The 24,020-nt window shown below is 36.3% G+C and overlaps 1 protein-coding gene across 3 annotated transcripts in view; it reads right to left on the reverse strand.

The window, feature by feature from the left end:
• LOC133652153 (protein kinase C beta type-like) overlaps nt 1-24,020 on the reverse strand; it is a 171,264-nt gene that overhangs the window by 15,720 nt on the left and 131,524 nt on the right. Inside the window, exon 15 of one of the 3 annotated variants that reach the window (XM_062050579.1) lies at nt 19,792-22,436. The exons of the other annotated variants lie outside the window; for them this stretch is intronic. Within the exon in view, the coding sequence (XP_061906563.1) occupies nt 22,260-22,436 (177 nt within the window). The 3' untranslated portion in view covers nt 19,792-22,259. Of the gene's footprint in view, nt 1-19,791; nt 22,437-24,020 lie in introns of those variants that run through there. 3 annotated transcript variants of the gene reach the window in all.

Raw genomic sequence — 24,020 nt, forward strand, 5'->3', positions numbered from 1 at the left:
TGGACCGAAGAAGAGGGTTGTGGACAGAAGAAGAGGGTTGTGGACAGAAGAACAATGTCGTGGACAGAAGAAGACGGTTGTGGACAGAAGAAGAAGGTTGTGGACAGAAGAAGAAGGTTGCCAATGAATGAGGAGCACATAAATATTGACAGCACGGCGGCCATCGGGCAAGGCACAATAGAAGGGGTGAACTGAGAAAATCCACAACCATGAATATTTGATGTCTCGCGACAGCACAAGCAAACAATATGACGTTCATTTGTGTCTTCTTTTTTTTTTACCAACGCTTGTTTGGACTGTTTTACTTTATTTGATTTAGATCACATTATTTTAATAATTGAATTAAAGTCTTAAAAAATTCAGTTTGTTAAAATACAGTGTTGTACTGTGTAAAAGCTAACTGTAAAGTATACAAATTAAAATAAAAACAAATTCTGTGCTGAAAAATTCAGTGTAAAAAAAAAAGTATGCGGGTTGCGGGGGCAACAGCCTAAGCAGAGAAGCCCAGACTTCCCTCTCCTAAGCCATTTCCCTCGGAGGATCCTGAGGCGTTCCTAGGATTGCTTGAAGACAGTCTCCCCAATGTGTCCTGGGTCTTCCCCGTGGTCTTCTACCAGTCGGACGCGCCCTAAACACCTCCCCAAGGCGGTCTCGGGGGGGCATCCTGACCAGATGCCCGAACCACCTCAGCTGGCTCCTCTCAATGTGGAGGACCAGCGGCTTTACTGTGAGCTCCTCCCAAATGACAGAGCTTCTCACCCTATCTCTAAAGCAGAGCCCCGCCACCCGATGGAGGAAACTAATTTCGGCCCCTTGTACCTGTGATCTTCTCCTTTCGGTCATAACCCAAAGTTCATGACCATAGGTGAGGATAGGAACGTAGATCGACCGGTAAATTGAAAGCTTTTCCTTCCGGCTCAGCTCCTTCTTCACCACAACGGATCAATGCAGGGTCCGCATCACTGCAGACGCTGTACCGATCCGCCTGTCGATCTCAGGATCCACTGTTCTCCCACTCGTGAATAAGACTCCGGGGTACTTGGTACCCTTTTCTGGGCGAGAACCATGGACTCGGACTTGGAGGTGCTGGTTCTCATTCCAGTCTCTTCACACTCAGCTGCGAACCGATCCAGTAAGAGATGAAGATCCTGGCCAGATGAAACCAGCAGGACCACATCATCCGCAAAAAGCAGATATCTAATCCTACAACCACATCATCCGCAAAAAGCAGATATCTAATCCTACAGCCACCAAACCGGATCCCCTCAATGCCCTGACTGCGCCTAGAGCACTCCTCAGTACTCACTCAAGCATCCAAAAAGGGTGGGTACTTTGAGCTGCTGTTTAGTGCGTAAGCACAAACAAGGACCCGTCCCACCACCCGAACACAGAGGGAAGCATACTTGCCAACCCTCCCGATTTTTCCGGGAGACTCACAAATTTCAGTGCCCCTCCCGAAAATTTCCCGGGACAACAATTCTCCCGAATTTCTCCCGATTTCCACCCGGACAACAATATCGGGGGCGTGCCTTAAAGGCACTGCCTTTAGCGTCCTCTACAACCTGTCGTCACGTCCGCTTTACGACCATACAAACAGCGTGTCGTCCCAGTCACATAATATATGCGGCTTTTACAAACACATAAGTGAATGCAATGCATACTTGATCAACAGCCATTCAGGTCACACTGAGGGTAGCCGTATAAACAACTTTAACACTGTTACAAATATGCGCCACACTGTGAACCCACACCAAACAAGAATGACAAAACACATTTCGGGAGAACGTCCGCACCGTAACACAACATAAACACAACAAAACAAATACCCAGAATCCCTTGCAGCACTAACTCTTCCGGGACGCTACAATATACCCCCCCCCCCCCCATCTCCCGAATTCGGAGGTCTCTAGGTTGGCAAGTATGGAGGGAAGCTACCCTCCTGTCCACAGGGTTAAAGTCCAACACAGCTGCAGTGCAACAAGTATTGCTACCCCCAGAGTGGAAGAGAGTCCAGCCCCTCTCGAGAGGACTGGTCCCAGAGCCCTTGTTGTATGCCGAAGTGAGTCCGACTAGCTCTAGCTGGAACTTCTCCACCTCGCGCACCGGCTCAGGCTCCTTCCTCCTCAGCGAGGTGACGTTCCACGTCCCAAGAGCTAGCTTCTGTAGCTGAGGATCAGACCGCCAAAGGCCGTCCATCTCACACTGCACCCGACCTCTATGCCCCCTCCTATGAATGCTGAGCCCATTGAAAGAAAAAAAATTCAGTCCATTCATCCATCTACTTCTGCTTATCCGACGTCGGGTTGCGGGGCAGCAGCCTAAGCAAAGAAGCCCAGACCTCCCCAGCTACTTCGTCCAGCTCCTCCTGGGGGATCCCATTGCGTTCCAAGGTTCGACTATGCCGCAGTAAACTCCTCTCCAGTACACCTGATAAACCTTACCTGGAAGGCTGAGGAGACTGATCCTGCGATAGTTGAAACACCCTCCGGTTCCCCTTCTTAAAGCGAGGAACCACCACCCTGGTCTGCCAACCCAGAAGTACTCCCCCCGATGTCCACACAAGGAATAATTCAGTGCATGAAAATTCCGTATAAAAAAATTGGTGCAGAAAAATTCAGTGCATAAAATTTTAGTACAAAGGGAAAATCAGTGTATACAAATTTTGTGTAAAACATGAAAAATTCAACGTAAAAATATTGGTGCAGAAAAATCTTGTGTAAAATATTAAACGTGTACAAATTCACTGCAGAAAATTTTAGTTGAAAGACAAAATTGTGTGTAAAACATGAAAATTCAGTAAAAAAAAAAAATAGGTGCTGAAAAATTCAGCAAAAAAAGATGTTGTGCAGAAAATTTTTGTGCAAAAGAAAATCAGTGTATAACATGAAAAATTAAATGTAAGAAATGCCGAAAAACTCAGTAAAAAAAAAAATCTAAGCAAAAAAAAATTCAGTGTGGAAAATAAAGTGCAGAAAACTTGGTGTAAACCAATTCCGTGCAGAAAATGTTTGCTTTAAAACCCAAGACTGACTTAAATGAAGACTGAAGCACCTCAGTGGCTGCTTCTGAGACAAGATAGACTGCTTCAGTCCTAATTTACCAGAAAGGAGAGGGACAAGCGGTAGAAAATGGATGGATGGAAGATGGAGTCTTGGGTTTTGAAGCAACACATTTTTCTAACAAACTGAATTTTTACACTCAGTAGAATTTCATGTAGAAAAGTTCAGTTGACAAAATTCAAAAGCAACAACTTCAGTGACATAAAAAAAAAGGTTGTGTGATAAAAACACAAATGAACCTCCATAAAGTGTGAAGATCCCAGAGAGCAGAGTGTTGATTGTCATCTTCCTCCGCCACCTTCTGTTCACAGATGTTCTCCATCTTGTTGTCACGGTTACAACAGAGCAGACACCACCTTGAAGCGACAAGAACATCTCCTACCTGCTCCTGTCATGGACCGAGGAGACCCTCACTCCGGCCTGAGGACCTCCGTGTCGGCCTGTTGGAGCTACTAACTTCCTCCGTCCTTTTCATTTGCACTTTGGATCCTCGTCAAAACCAGCCTCCATCAAACACAACGCTGTAATATGCATGCCAGGCCTGTAGGTGGCGCTGTGTCACTGTAGAAAGGAACCACCGCAGCAGAACCAGAACCCCTCAGACGGGCCAACTCACGTCAGCATCAGCCATTCCGTGTTTCCCACAGAAATCATTTTTGGCAGGGTCACATGATCATATAATTTGCATAATTGGCCATGACGCATAATCTTTTTTTAGTGCAAAAAATTGCAATTATTAGTATCAGGTACACATACATTATTTACATATATACTGTCAAAGTTAACGCGATAACGCGTTACCTCTAAGTTCCAGTAACAACACTAATTCTTTTTAACAGGTGATGAACGCACAAACGTCCTTTTTGACCCTCGGGCCGTTCCGTAGGGAGGGGAAACTTGGCTGACTTCATGTGTCACTGATGAGCCACAAGCGGGAAAATAGCGAGCGAAAATGGACAAAGTAAAGGTACATTATGGAAATATCAGGTCCAAAGCCATGGCAAGTGGTTCTCTCTGCAAGAAAGGACTATTTTTCGCCGTGGGACGATGTCACTGCAGCAAATGCCTGCTGGGCACGTCGTTCAGAGGTGGGTGGTGCTTCACTTCCGTGTTTAGACTACGGTTAAGGTGCGTGGACTGTTACACTAACGGCTTTAGTAAGTAAGACATAAAAGCTGAACATAAATTAAAGACAACTGTTCTTTTTATTGCAAACAGTTGACATCAAAACAAGTCTCAAACCAATCACTTTTCCGGCTTCAAAATAAAAGCGCCACGCCATACATCCAGTATAAATACATCCAACCGATCATGCTTTGTCAGAGATGTTTTGTAATGTAATCTGTGATATTTTCACCTAAAGAAAATAATGAATATTGGGGGGTACGGTGGGGGGGATTTTCTGGCTGGCTTATAACAAATTCCGGTTGAGTCCTCAATTACAGAATGCTTAGCAAGCTGAATATTACATTTTATTGACGACAAGAGAAGGTAAAAACATTGTCATGCAGAGATATGAAGGCCATTAACTTGTACAACATGTCAGGTACAGAATATCAGAAGCATTAATTCAGGTAGAAATATCACAGATTACATTATTAAAGATCTTTGACAATCAAAGCATGATCGTTACAATCAGCATTTTGTGTTATCAATGAGTGAAACTGGTATCTAAACACTGAAGTGTAACTCCTCCTCTGAACACAAGTGCTCCTACAGCAGGAATACAAATGATGTATGCCTACAAATCTGGCAAGCGTTTTTATGTCCTTTTTTTGTTGAGCTGTTTAACAAGAATAGTGTTTAAAACACGAATCATAAAGCAAATTACTGGAAAATTATCTGTCTGGGGTACACTTCCTAATGATGAAAAATGATATCTATCTGCGATTAATCCCGATTAAGTTTGAGTTAATTATGAATTAATGCGATTATCGCAATTAAATATTTTAAACGTTTGACAGCCCCAATATATATGTTTATATACATACATATACATGTATACACATGTATATATATTAGAGATGCGCGGATAGGCAATTATTTAATCCGCAACCGCATCACAAAAGTCGTCATCCACCCGCCATCCACCCGAACTAACATTTTATCAAAAACACAACCGCCCACCACCCGCCACCCACCCGTTGTTATATATCTAATATAGACGATGCAAGGCATTAGTGAGGTTAGAAAGCTTTTGCCTGTTAAAGAAAGGAGACTGATCCAATGCAGCAGAGACATTCAATGCGTGCCACGCATTAATATTTCTTGGCCACGCATTAGAGGCTAAGAGATATTAATGCGTGAAAATATTATTTATCATTATTATAATATTATTGTCATTTCCATTAAGAAAGTGTTGACTATTATTGTTATTTTTTTTCCCTAGTCTTTAGTATTCCCTTTTTTAGTTTGTCGCGTACCACGTTCGCTGCCGGCGTTGCCATCTTTTTATTTTTTTCTTCTGCTGTTGTGTTGTGTTGTGCTGTGTCACGCCAAATTTCTTCCCCCTACAAAAACCTCCCCCCCCCCCCATTTACTTCCGTGGTCATGTTTCCTCTTACGTCATTGACAGCGATCGATAGCACTTCGGCTTTGACTGCCCGTCGCTGAAAGGATACTTCGTCTTTGACAGCTGCTGGAATCTGAAGAAATCCATTGTTTTGTTTTTTTGTACAGGCGCGAAACAGGACAGTCGTGTGCCGGTTAAGAAACTTTGTGACTTTATTGGACGCAGCCCCGGAAGTAAATGGGGGGGGGGGGGGGGAGGTTTTTGTATGGGGGAATAAATTTGGCGTGGCAGCTGCAGCAGTGCCTGATGAATAATTGCCTGTTTCAAAGAGTGCTGCTCGTTTTTCGTATGTGGGTAACAACATTTAACTATGTATATATATTTCCGAATTGGTTCAACCGCCACCCGCCCGAATCTATTTAAAATATTTTTTTTCCCTCATGCATCCGCCCGACCCGCGGATTATCCGCGGACTCCGCGGTTGTGTACGCAAACCGCGCATCTCTAATATATATATATACAAATATATATGTGTATATATATATAAATATGTATAAATAGCTTACTAAGTTAGTGTATGTAACTAATGCACTCAACTGTAACGTAAACACAGAAGATTAAAGATTAAAGTACCAATGATTGTCACACGTGAAGCTCCTCCCCTCTGCGAGCTCCAATGATGTCGTCTCACGGCGACGGAAGATAAAATATTCTTCTCTTGTCGGATGAACGACTTTTCGCGGCTTTGGATCTGACATTTCCGTAATTGTGCATTTCTGCTCGCTATTTTCCAGCTTTTGGCTCAACAGCAACTGAACGCCATTACATTACCTCACTCTACGGAACGGGCCGAGGGTCAAAAAAATAAAAAATAGCACCGTTAAGGGAACTTATAATTTTTATAGAACATATCCTGCATGGCTATTGTATTTAATGTGTCAGCTCATCAATTTACTGTTTCCCAAAGACTTTGCGCTCGCGCACACGCAGCTGGCAGCCATGTAGGCCAGCTCCTAATGTGTTCCGTCTCAGCACGCTTGAGTTGCGGCTAGCGCCGCGAGGCAGAAAGATGGAGATAGGAGAGGAAGAGGGGGAGGAAGAGGATAAACATGCCTGGCCCTGGGTGTGGAAAGCTGCAGTAGCATGGCGCCACAAACCAACAAGGCTGTCCTCGTTAAACAGGCACCTCCTCTCCTCTCTCGCCACATCACTTTTCAGGAAGTGCGGGATTAGCGCGAGACGAGCGCGTGTTGGCTGAGGATGCTGCGCGCGCGCGCGTGTGTGCGTGTGTGTGGGAGGGAGGCGGAATGAAAGCATGAAAGGCGGGTATCCGACGCTGACCTGTTTTGGGCTGATAAGCGGCGGTTGCTTTGTGGCCCAGCCACTGGCTTTCATTTGTAGGGCCGCAACATTGGGAATTAATTATCAGCATCCACTCCAACACAAACTTTACACAGCTTAGTGCTGCCCGGGAACTTCCTGTTCCGCAGCGTTTCTCCTCCAAATCATTTCCATTTGAGTGCTGCATGCCGACCAAGAGATAAGCAGCACGGCACACGCTCCAACACCACTTGGAGAAAAGTCGCATCTTTTGCATGCACTAATAGCTAGTCATAGGCAGCCCGGGTGAGCGCATGGCACACTCACTAGCTGTGTTGACACTGTGTTGCTGTTGCATTACGCTCCTACGTCTTGTGGACTTTGCCTTTTTCTAAGTTCTATTCAGATCAGGGGTGTCGAAAGTGTGGCAGCTATTTTTTTTTAATGGTCCACTGTAAAAATACAGTAAAAAAACATAAAAAAGTGGAATAAAAGAACAAACAAACAGATGAAATATAATAACGCAAAGCTGCCATGCAGGCTGTTTAATTTTTTATTTTTTTTAAAATTAAACCGTCATTGCTCAAATAATAATAACTCCAATTACTTCACATCAAATATTACACTTCAAACATTATTGATACTGTTGTTATTATTAATTTTTGTTTGACTGCTTTTGGATTGTTTTGTGTCATGTTTGTGTCCTCTCAATTGCTCTGTTGATTGCTATTCTGAATGTTGCTGGGTTGGGTTTGGTTTTGGAATTGGAATTGCATTATTATTGTGTATTATTTATATATATATATATATATATATATATATATATATATATATATATATATATATATATATATATATATATATATATATATATATATATATATATATATATATATATATATATATATATATATATATATAAATTACACATAGAAACTATTTTGTCAGGGGGAAATTGTATAAAAACAAAAACATGAAAATAGAATGTTTTTTTTAATAACTTAAACGTGCCAGATAGATCTGAAGTTGATCTCGAGATTAAAACATTGAAAGTAAAAAAAAAATATTAAAAAAAAATACTTATTTTTACCACTTTTATGAGTGGGGCCCTTATGGATACCCAAGAATTTGAGTGGGATTTTTTTTTTTTAAACCATCATTGCTCAAACAATAATAATGAATCAAAATCAATGTTATGAATTATTGATCTATTTAGGGCTCCAATTACTTCACATCTGAAGTTGATCTCGAGATTTGAGCGTTGAAAGTAAAAAAAAAAAAAAAACTTTTATGAGTGGGGGGCCTCATGGATACCCAAGAATTTGAGTGGGATTTTTATAAATTTTTTAAAACTGTCATTGCTCAAAAAATAATAATGAATCAAAATCAATGTTATGAATTATTGATCTATTCAAGGCTCCAATTACTTCACATCAAATATTACACTTTGAAATATTTTTTTTGGGGGGGGTGAAATATTGCATATTTTGTATGTTTGCAAAATAAGCAAAGTTTTTTTTGGTAAAAAACAAACACATTTAAAAACAATTATAATAAAAACTTAAAATAGACGGACAGATCTGAAGTTGATCTAGAAATTAAAGTGTTGAAAAAAAAAAAAAAGTATATTTTTAACACTTTTATAATGTATATTAAAATTGTTTTAATACTTGGAAAACACATTTTTATTGAAGAAAATTGTCTTTAAACTTGCAAAATATTTTTTTTAAATTGAAGAACATTGTTTAATACTTGAAAAATATGTTTTTAATTGAAGAAAATTGTTTTAATACTTGCAAAATATTTTTCTTAATTAAAGACATTTGTTTTTATACTTGCAAAACATTATTTTGATTGAAAAAAAATGTTTTAATACTTGCAAAACATTTTTTTTTAATTGAAGAACATTTTTTTCCTACTTGGAAAATAGATTTTTTTAATTGAACTTTTTTTTTAATACTTGGAAAATATATTTTTTAATTGAAGAAAATTGTTTTAATACTTGCAAAATATTTTTCTCAATTGAAGAAAATTGTTTGAATAACTGCAAAACATTTTTTTTAGAAGAAAATTGTTTTATACTTGCAAAACATTTTTTTAATTGAAAAAAATGGTTTTTATACTTGCAAAATATATTTTTTTAATTTAGGAAAAAAATTTCGGAAGGAAAATATTGCATATTTTGTATGTTTGAATAAAAAAAGCAACATTTTCTTTGGCAATAAACAAACACATTTAAAAACAATTATAATGGGACGGCGTGGCGAAGTTGGTAGAGTGGCCGTGCCAGCAATCGGAAGGTTGCTGGTTACTGGGGTTCAATCCCCACCTTCTACCATCCTAGTCACGTCCGTTGTGTCCTTGGGCAAGATACTTCACCCTTGCTCCTGATGGCTGCTGGTTAGCGCCTTGCATGGCAGCTCCCGCCATCAGTGTGTGAATGTATGTGTGAATGGGTGAATGTGGAAATACTGTCAAAGCGCTTTGAGTACCTTGAAGGTAGAAAAGCGCTATACAAGTATAACCCATTTATCATTCATTATTATAATAAAAACTTATAATTGACGGACATATCTGAAGTTGATTTAGAGATTTAAGTGTCGAAATAATTTTTTTTTTTTTTTAACACTTTTATGAGTGATGCCTTTTTAGATCCCTAATACTTGTAGTGGGAGTTTTATTTTAAAAACTATCATGGCTCAAAAAATAATAATGAATCAAAATCAATGTTATGAATTATTGATCTTTTCAAGGCTCCAATTCAAATATTACACTTTAAAATATAATTTTGAATTGAAGAACATTTTTTTAATACTTTCAAAATCTTTTTTTAATTGGAGAAAATTGTTTCTATACTTGCAAAATATTTTTTAAATTGAAGAAAATTGTTTATATACTTGCAAAATATTTTTTTTCAATTGAATAACATTTTTTTTAGTACTTGGAAAATATTGTTTTAATTGAAAAAAATGGTTTTAATACTTTCAAATATTTTTCTTAATTGAAGAAAATTGTTTTTATACATAAATATTTTATTGGGGGGAAGGGTAATATTGCATATTTTGTATGTTTGCATCTTTGGTAAAAAAACAAACAAATTTAAAAATAATTATAATAAAAACGTATAATCGACGGACAGATCTGAAGTTGATTTAGAAATTTAAGTGTTGAAAGAAAAAAAAAAGTATATTTTTAACACTTTTATGAGTGATGCCCTTTTGCAACCCCAATACTTTTATTTTAAAAACTGTCATTGCTTAGAAAAACCCAGGAAATTTCATCCGTTTATTGTTTTAAAAATGATATTTTAAAAAGTCCAATTTAAATCTGTTCTATAAAGAACCCAATTTATAACCATTTTAATTTGCCAAGAGGTAGATGCAGTGTTCGGTCTGGGCCGATAACAAATTGTGCGCGACGATATATTGACCAATAAATTCCTGCCGATAAACAATATTATTGTCAACATTTGAAATAATAATACAAAACAATATTGCAAGCATATTAGGTGGTGCTGCAGAGTCAATGTATTGTTATTTGCAATATATAGCTTATTAAAGCAGTTATTTATTGTACTTGCGCATTGTGCCGTCCGCCAAAAATAACAAAGAGGAAGAAGCAGCGACGCATCAATAAAAAACATTGCATGATCTACAACAAAGGGATAGTAACATAAGCGTGTTAACTTACAGGTTGAGCTTGTTTCGCCTCTCTTGTATCCGCCATTTTGCTCAGCGTCTTTGTTATTTTTGGCGGATGGCACGATGCGCAAATAATAGTAGCTCTGATGGCCTTAAATTGACTCAACAGCACCACCTGTTTTTGTGGAGTGTGAAATACGGCTGTACAGGGTGGAATATAACTGCTAAAAGTTTTAATTTGAAGAAAATTGTTTAAAATACTTGCAAAACATTTTTTTAATTGAAGAAATTTGTTTTTATACTTTCAAAACATTTTTTAAATCTAATAAATGTGTTTTAATACTTGAAAAACATTTATTTAAATAAATACAAAGTTTTGAAACTTGCAAATCCTTTTTACAATGGAAGAAAATTGTTTTTATTCTTGCAAAACATTTTTTTAAATAAAAAAAATAGTGTAATACTTGCAAACACATTTTTTTAATTGAAGAAAATCGTTTTAGTACTTGCAAGATATTTTTCTTAATTGAAGAAAATTTTAGTTTTTTTTACTTGCAAAACTTTTTTTTTAATTTAAAAACATTTTTTTAATACTTGTAAAACATTTTTTTAATTGAAGAAAATTGTTTTAATACTTTAAAAACATTTTTTTATGGAATAAAATTATACATTGAAAATATTTATTATAATTGAGGAAAATTGTTTTAACAATTGCAAAATATATTTTTTTAATTGAAGAAAATAGTTTTAATACTTGCAAATGTTTTTTTTAATTGAAGAACATTGTTTTAATACTTGGAAAATATTTTTTAATTGAAGAAAATTGATTTAATACTTACAAAATATTTTTTATTGAAGAAAATTGTTTTAATACTTACAAAACATTTTTTATTGAAGAAAATTGTTTTAATACTTACAAAAATATTTTTCTTAATTGAAGAAATCTCTTTTTATACTTGCAAAACATTTTTTTAATGAAGAAAATTGTTTTTATACTTGCAAAATATTTTTTTTAATTGAAGAACATTGTTTTAATACTTGGAAAATATTTTTTTATTGAAGAAAATTGATTTAATACTTACAAAATATTTTTTATTGAAGAAAATTGTTTTAATACTTACAAAACATTTTTTATTGAAGAAAATTGTTTTAATACTTACAAAAATATTTTTCTTAATTGAAGAAATCTCTTTTTATACTTGCAAAACATTTTTTTAATGAAGAAAATTGTTTTTATACTTGCAAAATATTTTTTTAAATTGAATTTTTTTTGTAATACTTGGAAAATATTTTCTTTAATTGAAGAAACTTGTTTTAATACTTGCACAATATAACAATTGCATTTTCTTTTTTAAATAAAGAAAATTGTTTCAATACTTGCAAAACGTTTTTTTTATTTTAGAAAATTGTTTTTATACTTGCAAAGTTATTGAGTTAATTTTCATTTATTGTTCGGTCACTTGACATATGGAATATCGGCCCAGCCCTAAAACTGCTAGTTTTTGATCAAATAAACGTGAAACCTGTTACAAATGATCCCCCGTCATTTGCATTCATCTGTTCCTTTAAAAAGTAGGAACACAATTGGAGAAAAAAGATAACAAGTCTACATGGTAATATGACATCATCATTCCAAGCATGTCCGGCAGCAGCAGGCCTGAGAGTGTTTTACTTTTCTTGAAGTCGTCAGAGCATCAAGGAAAGGCTCTTATGATAAGTGGCAGCCATGAAATATGCACAGCCCGTCTTGCTGCCTTCGCCCCCTCCACCGAACCTCCACCATTGTTGGCCTCCTCCTCTCTCTCTCTCTCTCTCTCTCTCTCTCTCTCCAATCTAGTGAGCACGCTCCCCATCTGTCAGCCTCCGTCACTCTAATCTCTCTCTCTCTCTCGCTCCTGCGTGCACTCCGACAAACGCCGCAGTCGCCGCGCGTCCAATGTCAGCGGAAAGACGAGACCACCCCGGCACACGTGGCATCTTTTTATTGTAAGCCTGCTGTTTCCAAACACACATGGTAGAAAGCCTCTCGCTCGCCCGCCCTCTACATTATTGGCACACAGAAAGCATCCCTAGAAATGTAAATACTGAAAACTCTGGTGATAAAACACATTAATTCATGCAGGATTATTATTTATTCCTCCATGTGGTGCACATGATATCAATATAAATATATCATATATGATGCACTAACACTGGGGGGGCTTTCATTAACACATTGGGAAACCAGCAAACTTATTAAAAAAAAGTCACTATAAGCTACTAAATCTAATATTACCTCTAAATATTGTGTTGGCATCCACACACTGGCCACAGCATCAATACAACAGGGCATTACAACACATTCAATGGAGTTTGCAAAAATTAAGGCCTTAAAGGGGACTGCACTTTTATTATTATTTGTTTTATTTTGCCTATCGTTCACAATCATTATGAGAGACAAGAACACACGTCTTTTTTTTTTTTTCAGGTTTTAAAGATGATTAAAAAACGCTTTCAAGATGCAGCTAGTTTGAGTCAGCTTTGTAGCATTTAAAGTCCTCTAAAACAACTTTGAAACCTTCCATCAACGTTTTATATACACACTGCAAGTATATACAGTCCTGGTCAAAAGTTGACATACACTTGTAAAGAACATAATGTCATGGCTGTCTTGAGTTTCCAATCATTTCTACAACTCTTATTTTTTTGTGATAGAGTGATTGGAGCACATACTTGTTGGTCACAAAAAACATTCATGAAGTTTGGTTCTTTTATGAATTTATTATGGGCCTACTGAAAATGTGACCAAATCTGCTGGGTCAAAAGTATACATACAGCAGGGGTGTCCAAAGTGCGGCCCGGGGGCCATTTGTGGCCCGCAGCTCGGTTTTTATTGGCCCGCGACACATTCTATAGACCAGGGGTGTCCAAAGTGCGGCCCTGGGGCCATTTGCGGCCCGCAGCTAATTGTTTACCGGCCCGCCACACATTCTGGTAATGCTATTGCAAAAATAAAAATAAACATTAAAAAAAGTGGAATGAGGTGAAATCTAACTAGAAAAAGTTGCAATGTTGACACAAAGCTGCCATGCGGGCTGTTTTTTTCTTTTGTCTATCTTTATTTAAATTTTTTTGCCATTGCTCAAAAAAAAAAAAAATCCATGTTATATTGAATTATTGACCTATTCAAGGCTCCAATTACTTAAAATATTTCAGTTTAAAATGTTTTATGTGGAAAATATTGCATATATTGTGTGGTTGCCATATAAATACATCAATGTTTTCTTTGACAAAAGAGCATAAAAACAAACAAAATAATAGTTCAAATGTAAAATCGACAGATAAATCTGAAGTTGATCTTGTAACTTAAGTGTTGAAAGTAAAAAAAAACTAATAAAAATGTATCACTTCATGAGTGGGGGACCTTTTGGATCCCAAATATATTTAGTGGGATTTAAATATGTCAAAAATATTAAATCATTAAAATCAATGGGGTCCTGCATCATTGATCTTTTAGGGCCCTAATTACTAAATACCCCATATTTCAGTTTTACTTTAAAAAACGAGGTTGTCTTTGACAGAAAATACACAAAACCTATTTTTTATGACTTTATATCAACCTGAAGTTGATATAGAGATTTACTGTAAGCGTTAAATAAATTTAAAAAAATAATAATTTGACTTATTTTTTACATTTTAATAACTGAGACCCTTTATGGTCCCCGGGAGCCCTAAAAGTAAAAAAAAAAATCTATATATTTTGTTATGGTTTGAAAATGAAAAATATCAAAATGGCCCCCGCATGCTTTAATTTTTCTGTGTGCGGCCCTCAGTGGAAAAAGTTTGGACACCCCTGCTATAGACAAACTAAACAGGTCCCAAATTAGAACAAAAAACTATGAAAAATTAAACGGGACCAAATCCCCCAAAAATGTGACCTGAAAACCAAAATGGCCGACAACCTGAGCGTCTTACTGTATAAGGTCTTTGATGATTTCCGTGTGTCCTGTCATGATGAAAAAGGGTACAAATCTCTTGTGAGACATATGTTTTTGAGTGTACTAAAGCCCTCAAAAGCGTTTCAGTTGACCGTATAATAGCAGTATTAGTAAATACAACCTTACTTTCGAGCACAGTTAACATAAATACAAATAAAATCACATTTAAAATAATCATGAATTGTTTTATTGCTTTGTTGTATAACACAAAGCTAAGATGTAGAATTTTTTTTTAAATGTTAGCATATGTTCACCGACATTGTTTTGGTTTGAGTATTGTTCATATACAAAATGTATAAAAGTGGCCCTCGCATCCTTCAATTTTTCTCTATGTGGCCCTTGCTGGAAAATGTTTGGACACCTCTGACATACAGCAATGTTAATATTTGCTTACATGTCCCTTGGCAAGTTTCAATGCAATAAGGCACTTTTGGTAGCCATCTACAAGCTTCTGGCAAGCTTCTGGTTGAATTGTTGACCACTCCTCTTGACAAAATTGGTGCAGTTCAGCGAAATGTGTTGGTTTTCTGACATGGACTTGTTTCTTCAGCATTGTCCACACGTTTAAGTCAGGACTTTGGGAAGGCCATTCTAAAACCTTCATTCTAGCCTGATTTAGCCATTCCTTTACCACTTTTGACGTGTGTTTGGGGTCAATGTCCTGTTGGAACACCCAACTGCGCCCAAGACTCAACCTCCGGGCTGATGATTTTAGGTTGTCCTAAAGAATTTGGAGGTAATCCTCCTTTTTCATCGTCCCATTTACTCTCTGTAAAGCACCAGTTCCATTGGTAGCAAAACAGGCCCAGAGCATAATACTACCACCACCATGCTTGACGGTAGGATGGTGTTCCTGGGTTTAAAGGCCCTACCTTTTCTCCTCCAAACATATTGCTGGGTATTGTGGCCAAACAGCTCAATTTTTGTTTCATCTGACCACAGAACTTTCCTCCAGAAGGTCTTAGAGAGAAGTCCAGAGAAGTCAACAGGTGTCGTCAATCATAATCACTCACATGAAGTTAAGAGGCCATGCCGTGAAGCTAATTTGATTTGATTGTAACTTTTCTACATCACCGAAATTGATAATGTATGTTGCTGTATGTATACTTTTGACCCAGCAGATTTGGTCACATTTTCAGTAGACCCATAATAAATTCATAAAAGAACCAAACGTCATGAATGTTTTTTGTGACCAACAAGTATGTGCTCCAATCACTCTATCACAAAAAAATAAGAGTTGTAAAAATTATTGGAAACTCAAGACAGCCATGACATTATGTTCTTTACAAGTGTGTGTAAACTTTTGACCACGACTGTATATAATGTAGTAACAGACACCTTCATAACAATATGTAATATGTACAATATACACACTGCAAGTATATATATAATGTAGTAACAGACACCTTCATAACAATATGTAATATGTACAATAGTTACCCTATTTTGATCATTTTAATCAATGCTAGAACTGATTTTTTCAGTGCATTCATTTCCGTTTCCATAGCAACGCACTTCCGACTTCTGGCAACACATGTGTGTTCCTACTTCCGGAAACAAACGCGAGTGTGTGTTCTAATCATGGCAGACTTGGTAACAAACAACGAAGACAACTATTTTTGGACAAATGAGGATTCACAACCTTATCTTTTTGAAGCTGAAAATACTGAGGATGAACCACTGCTTCTAGAAGCAAGCACTAAGGAAGAGAGGAATAATGCAAAAAAAAACCCCAAAACCCAAAAAACTTTTGTCTTCTTGTTTTTCATGATGATTGTGAACAATAAGCAAAATAAATAAAATAAAAAGTGTGGTTCCCCTTTAAGTGAGGGACTAGACCCACTGTACTTAATGCTGTGGCCTCTCAGTGTATTACAGACATAATCTAACATGTAACAAAAACATTTCCTTATTTTCTGGTGAATAATGTGTCCAATAAGTGAATCAAACAGATATGGTCAGCTCGGTGCTGCGTGACACCAGATTAGAAGTACATTAGCTGCCCTGGAGGGAGGGGGGGGGGGGGGGGGGATGTTAAAACTGAATACAAGTTATTACAGTAGGTAAGGTTGTATTTTTGCCTCATTCCTGTGAGAATCCTGCATTAAGGAGTGGGACTGAAGCATTAGGGAGTGGACTAGCGGCAGTGTGCTCAAACAACCGCCAGGTAGTATCGGCGAGCGTACGACATCATCAGTTTCTCTTTCGGACTTCTTTACTCACGCTTTAAGCCAGGGATGAGGCAAAAACTAACCCGGCGCCAAACATGACAAGAAGATTATTGCTATCTAAGTTGGATGGAGAAAATACAAGACAAACATGATTCTTCTTCAGAGCTGTCACATGCAGAAACACACACACACTCAAAATCTCTTTTCGTCCCCCGAGCCGGGGACTCACTACAGAGGTTGCAACGCGGTTGCCCGGCAACACAGCGGATCACAGCAAACGTCATCAGACCCTCTGCGAGGGGGAAAGGCAGCGCCTCAGCAGAACCACGTGCAAAACATTCGCCCGGTTTCTCGTCCGAGAGCGCCAAGTCAAGGAAGCAAAACGGAGCCTGTGGCCGTCCAAACACGAGCACACGGCCAGGCATGCGCGCAGCAAACGTCGTCCATTTGGCGCACACACAACCAAATATGGCGTCAACAAACACGCAAGTCATGCGTCTGAAAAACACACCAAAAAGGAAAATGACCGGCAAAACTCCACAAACATGATTTTATTCACGCCCAACCATTCGTCAATTAAAAAACTAACCAATTTCTTCAATTTAAAAAATGATTTGCAAGTACAACATTTTTTTTTTTTATTCAATGAAAAAATTATTTGCAATTAAAAACAATTTTTTTCAATTAAAAAAACATTTTTTTCAAGGTAAAACTTTTGGCAGTAATATTCCACCCAGCGAGATCCACACACTTGGACGTAATTTGCATTTCACAACGACTGCAGGGTCAATTTAAGACCGTCAGAACGACTGTTATTTGCTGTCTATGCGACGTCAGGGCTTGGTTAGCCCCGAATTTTTTAATAATGAATGAGGGAAAAACGGAAATTTCAGTTTTTGGTCCGGCCCTCACTGACTTGGGACCATTGCAAAATGATGTGCGTCCCAAAGTCACCAGCCTTGGCGTCACTATAGACAGCGATTTTAAACTTGACAAACAAGTCAATGGCGTTTTAAAATCGTGTTTTTATCATCCTCGTCTTTTAGTAAAGGTAAAACCGTTTTTATCTTTTAACCTTTTTGAACAAGTTGTGCATGCTTTTATTTCAAGTGGCCTGGACTACTGCAGTGCACTTTATGCTGGCATTAGCCAAAAAGCTCTCCCCCGGTTGCAGTTAGTCCAGAACGCGGCAGCACGACTTTTAACAGGGGCCAGGAAACGTGAGCATATAAACCCCAATTCTTCAGAGTTTGCACTGGCTCCCTGTTCATCTTAAAATTGATTTTAAAACCTTGCTGTTTGTTTTTAAAGCTTTACATGGACTGGCACCTCAGTATATCTCAGACCTCATCCAAACTTACACTCCTGCGCGCGCTCTGAGGTCCGAGAGCCAGCTCCAGCTCGTGGTGCCCAAGACCAGACTTAAAACCAGGGGAGACAGGGCCTTCTCTGTGGTCGGCCCTAAGTTCTGGAACACTCTGCCCCTCCATGTTCGAACTGCTCCCACAGTGGAGTGTTTTAAGTCTCGCCTTAAGATCCACTTTTATTCTTTGGCTTTTAACACTACGTGAGTTGTGTGGTCCTCTGTTGTCCTCTGTGTTTTTTATAAATTTTGATTTCTATTTACTTTTTTAATTGGTTTTACCCTTTAAAATCGTTTATTAATCATATTTATTTTTATATTGTTTTTATATTGGTTTTATATCTATACATTTTTTGTTTTTATTCAGTCATTGGTGGAGCTAAGGATAATATTTGAATATTGTTTTTAATATTGTTGTGCAGCACTTTGGAAACATTTTTGTTGTTTAAATATGCTATATAAATAAAGTGGATTGGATTGGATTGATTTGCGCATGGTGCCGTCCGTCAAAAGTAACAAAGAAGAAGATGCAGGGAGGCATCAATAAATAACGTTGCATGATCTACAACGAGGGGATAGTAACATAAACGTGTTAACTTACAGGTTGAGCTTGCTTCACCTCGCTCCATTTTGCTCGTCGTCTTTGTTATTTTTGGCGGAAGGCACCATGCGCAAATAAGAGTAGCTCTGACGGCCTTAAAATGACTCAACAGCACCACCTGTTGTTGTAGAGTGTGAAATACGGCTGTGCAGGGTGGAATATTACTGCCAAAAGTTTACATTTGAAGAAAATAGTTTTTATACTTGCGAATAATTTTTTTAATTGAATAAAATTGTTTTAATACTTGCAAAACATTTTTTTTATTTGAAGAAAATTGTTTTTATACGTGGAACATATTTTTTTTTAATTGAAGAAAATTGTTTTAGTACTTGCAAAATGTTTTTTTTGAAGGACATTGTTTTTTATACTTGTAAAATATTTTTATTGAAGAAAATATACTTGTAAAATATGTTTTAATTGAAGAACATTGTTTTAATACTTGCAAAATATTTTTTATTGAAGGAAATTGTTTTTGTACTTGCAAAATATTTTTTTTAATTAAAGAAAATCGTTTTTATACTTGCAAAACATTTTTCTTAATTCAAGAAACTTGTTTTTATACTTGCAAAACATTTTTTTATTGAAGAAAATTGTTTTTATACTTGTAAAATATTTTTTTAATTGAAGAAAATTGCTTTTATATTTGAAAAAACTTTTTTGTAATTGAAAACACTTATTTTAATAATTGCGAAAACATTTTTTATAGAAGAAAATACTTTTTATACTTGAAAAATATTTTTTATTGAATAAAATTGTTTTTATACTTGTAAAATATTTTTTTAATTGAAGAAAATTGCTTTTATATTTTAAAAAACTTTTTTTGTAATTGAAAACACTTATTTTAATAATTGCGAAAACATTTTTTATAGAAGTAAATATTTTTTATACTTGAAAAATATTTTTTATTGAATAAAATTGTTTTTATACTTGTAAAATATATTTTTAATTGAAGAAAATTGTTTTTATATTTGAAAAAAAAATTCTAATTGAATAAACTTGTTTTAATAATTGCGAATACTTTTTTTCTTGAAGAAAATTGTTTTTATACTTGCAAAACATTTTTTTTATTGAAGAAAATTGTTTTAATACTTGCAAACTGTTTTTTTTATTGAAGAAAATTGTTTTAATACTTGCAAAATATTTTTTTTTATTGAAGAAAATTGTTTTAATACTTGCAAAAACAATTTTTCTCGAAGACACTTGTTTTTATACTTGCAAGATATTTTTTTTATTTAAGAAAATATAATTGCAAAACATTTTTTTCTTGAAGAACATTGTTTTTATACTTGCAAAATATTTTTTTTAATTAAGGAAAACTTGTTTTTATACTTGTGAATGATTGTTGTTTTTGAAGAAACTTGTTTTTATATTTGCAAAATATTTTTTTATTTAAGAAAAAATTGTTTATATTGCAAAATATTTTTTTTTATTAAAGAAAATTGTTTTTAAACCTGCAAAACAATTACTTAATCGAATACAACCTTTTTTACACTTGCAAATCGCTTTTAATTGAATAATATTTTTTTAAACATGCAGAAAAAAACCAAAAACATTTTTTACTTATACATCGTTTGATTTAAGAACATTGTCTTTTTGTTTTTTGAATTGCGAATCGTCGGGCGTGAGTAAAACCATTTGTGTGTGTTAGCGGAGTTGTGCCAGTGATTGACTGCACATGCTAGTAGTCTCTCTGGCTAACTAACGTGTGCTGCATCTCACCGTCACACAAACATCTGCCATGACGGCGAGACACAGCCAGCAGTCCAACTTATTGACATCTGGCCAGTCTAGAGAGTCATGCACAAGAAGGTCAGGCATTCCAATGTAGAAGAGAAGAAGAAACAAACAAACAAGAAGGTTTCTTGCCACGCTTTAAAGAACTGCAAGCCAAACGCAGAGCGTGCTGGAAGAGCCAAGGAGAGAAATTCCCCAAAAAATAACTGCAATGCTATTTACTGTTTTGTGTGTGTTGTTGTTGGTGTTTTGACCACAAATGTTGTTTTTGTTGGTTGATTGGACCAGAAATGTTGCTCACACTGCATGTTCTGCACAACCAACCATAAATAAATATGCTAATTAGTAGATTGTTAATTTTTTTTGCACACAACAAACAATGCGTGGAGATTAACAGGAACCGGATGGAGGTTTCTGATGACCTCAAGTGGACCAAAAGCAACTTGTCTTACCTATGGGCAGCTGTTTTTCTGTATTTATGATCTGCGTAAGTCTTTGAAAAGGTGACATCAGAGCATGGAGGCATGCAGAGATGTTTATAAGACATTTTTTTTTTTTTTTTAAACCTGTCATGTTCAAAAAGTAATAACGATATTAATAGTCAGGGTTGTTATGAATTATTGATCTATTAATTACTTCAAATTAAACATTACACTTTGAAATATTTTTTTGGGGGAAAATATTGCATATTTTGTATGTTTGCCATACAACAAACATAATTTTATTTAAAACAAAGTGCATAATACCAACAAACAAACCAAAAAATATTAAATTATAATAAAAACGTATAATCGACAGATAGATGTGACGTTGATAGAGTGTTTAAAAAAAAAAAAATACATTAAAGACTTATTTTTAACACTTTTATGAGTGGAAACTTTTGGATCCCCAATAATTTTAGTGGGATTTTATTTTTTTTCCAAAAACTGTCATGTTCAAAAAATAATAATGAATTAAAATCAGGGTTGTTATGAATTATTGATCTATTAAAATTACTTCAAATTAAATATTCCACTTTGAAATAATTTTTTTGGGGAAAACATTGCATATTTTGTGTGTTTCCCATACAACAAACACAATTGTATTTTAAAAAAGGGCCCAATAACAACAAACAAACCAAAAATATGAAATTATAATAAAAACTTCTAAGCAATGTATGTAAAGTTGATCGAGAGTGTTTATAATAATAATAATAATAATAATAATAATAATAATAATAATAATAACAAAAAAATGCATTTATGACTCATTTTTAACACTTTTATGAGTGGAAACCTGGATCCGCAAAACTTTTTGTGGGATTTTATTTTTTCAAAAACCTGTCAAGCTAAAAAAACAATAATGAAATAAAATCAGGGTTGTTATGAATTATTGATCAATTAAAATTACTTCAAATTAAATATTACACTTTGAAATAATTTTTTTGGGGACAATATTGCATATTTTCAAGATCTTCTTTCACAAAAAGGGGATAAAATACAAAAAAATAAAATACATCACATTTTTTAATTTCTTATGTATGACTTATTTTTCAACATTTTTATGACTGAGGCCCTTCCGGGTCCCCGGGACCTAACTTAAGGGGAGCCCTACAGGTTAGACACAATCTATGAAAAAGATACAAAATGGACCCCCACATGCTTTAATTTTTCCTGAGTGGGAAAAGTTTGGACACCCCTGGTTTAATCCATAAACTACTCCGCTCTGTGGCCGCCATTTTGGTTCAATATTGTCAAATCTTCTTTTGTTGCATGCAAAACAAATATGTAGTTTTTATGATTAGAGAAGAGGCAGATTGCAGCAGTGTGAACAAGAAATGTGTGTGTGTGTGTGTGTGTGAGTGTGTGTGTGTGCGTGTGTGTAGCGTCCGTGCACGTTCAATCAAGCCTGCTCGGCGGCAGGGTTGGCGGCGGCGCTTCCAGGGAACTCTGGGTTGATAAAAGAGAATCCTTGGAACTCGTCCTGGTCCAGGTTCTGAATCACTTCCTCGTCGGGAGGGGTCAGCACCGGCGGGTGGCGGGTGAAAAAACGGTCAAAGTTCTCAGCATCCCGCCCACACTGCGGAGGAGGACGGGGTGGGGGAGGGGGACGCACGGGGAGGGGGACGTGGGGGAATGGAGCAGAATGGATGGATAAAGGAGAGGGACACAGAAGAAGGAGGGAGTGGCGGGTTGAGGCAGGGAGTGAGATGACATCACCTGAACATGGTTTCAAATAAGCCCTCCTACTTTCTAGGGATGGAACCATGAACCACAGGCATTACGGTTATGATTCAAATACTTTCTAGGGATGGAACCATGAACCACAGGCATTATGGTTACTATTCAAATACTTTCTAGGGATGGAACCATGAACCACAGGCGTTATGGTTACTATTCAAAGACTTTTTAGGGATGGAACCATGAACCACAGGCATTATGGTTACTATTCAAAGACTTTTTAGGGATGGAACCTTGAACCACAGGCATTATGGTTACTATTCACATGCTTTCTAGGGATGGAACCATGAACCACAGGCATTATGGTTACTATTCAAATACTTTCGAGGGATGGAACCATGAACCACAGGCATTATGGTTACTATTCAAAGACTTTCTAGGGATGAAACCTTGAACCACAGGCATTATGGTTACTATTCACATACTTTATAGGGATGGAACTATGAACCACAGGCATTATGGTTACTATTCAAATACTTTCTAGGGATGGAACTATGAACCACAGGCATTATGGTTACTATTCACATACTTTCTAGGGATGTACCCATGAACCACAGGCATTATACTTACTATTCAAATACTTCCTAGGGATGGAACATGAACCACAGGCATTATTGTTACTATTCAAATACTTTGTAGGGATGTAACCATGAACCATAGGCATCATTGTTACTATTCAAATACTTTCTAGGGATGGAACCATGAACCACAGGCATTACGGTTATGATTCAAATACTTTCTAGGGATGTAACCATGAACCACAGGCATTATGGTTACTATTCAAATACTTTCTAGGGATGTAACCATGAACCACAGGCATTATGGTTACTATTCACATACTTTCTAGGGATGGAACTATGAACCACATGCATTATGGTTACTATTCAAATACTTTCTAGGGATGGAACCTTGAACCACAGGCATTATGGTTACTATTCACATACTTTCTAGGGTTGTAACAATGACCCACATGTTTTATGGCTACTATTCAAATACTTTCTAGGGATGGAACCATGAACCACAGGCATTATTGTTACTATTCACATACTTTCTAGGGATGTAACCATGAACCATAAATACAACATAAATACAAGCTACAATTTAAAGTTATATAAACACATTACTGTCTCGCCATTAGCTAGCGTCACTAATTGTTAGCTTAAATGCTTACCTAAATTCAAGCTACAATCTAAAATAATGTAAACAAATTACTGTCTACCCATTAGCTAGCGTCGTTCATTGCCATCTTAAATGCTAACCTAAATACAAACTACAATCTAAACTTATGTAAACACATTACTTTCTCGCCATTAGCTAGCGCTGCTATTTGCTATCTTAAATGATAACATAAATACAAGCTACAATCTAAACCTATTTAAACACTGAAATATTTCCTTGTGTTTCCTGAACCTACAGCCTGAGC

The sequence above is a fragment of the Entelurus aequoreus genome, linkage group LG06 (assembly GCF_033978785.1).
Source record: "Entelurus aequoreus isolate RoL-2023_Sb linkage group LG06, RoL_Eaeq_v1.1, whole genome shotgun sequence".
Lineage (NCBI taxonomy): Eukaryota > Metazoa > Chordata > Actinopteri > Syngnathiformes > Syngnathidae > Entelurus > Entelurus aequoreus.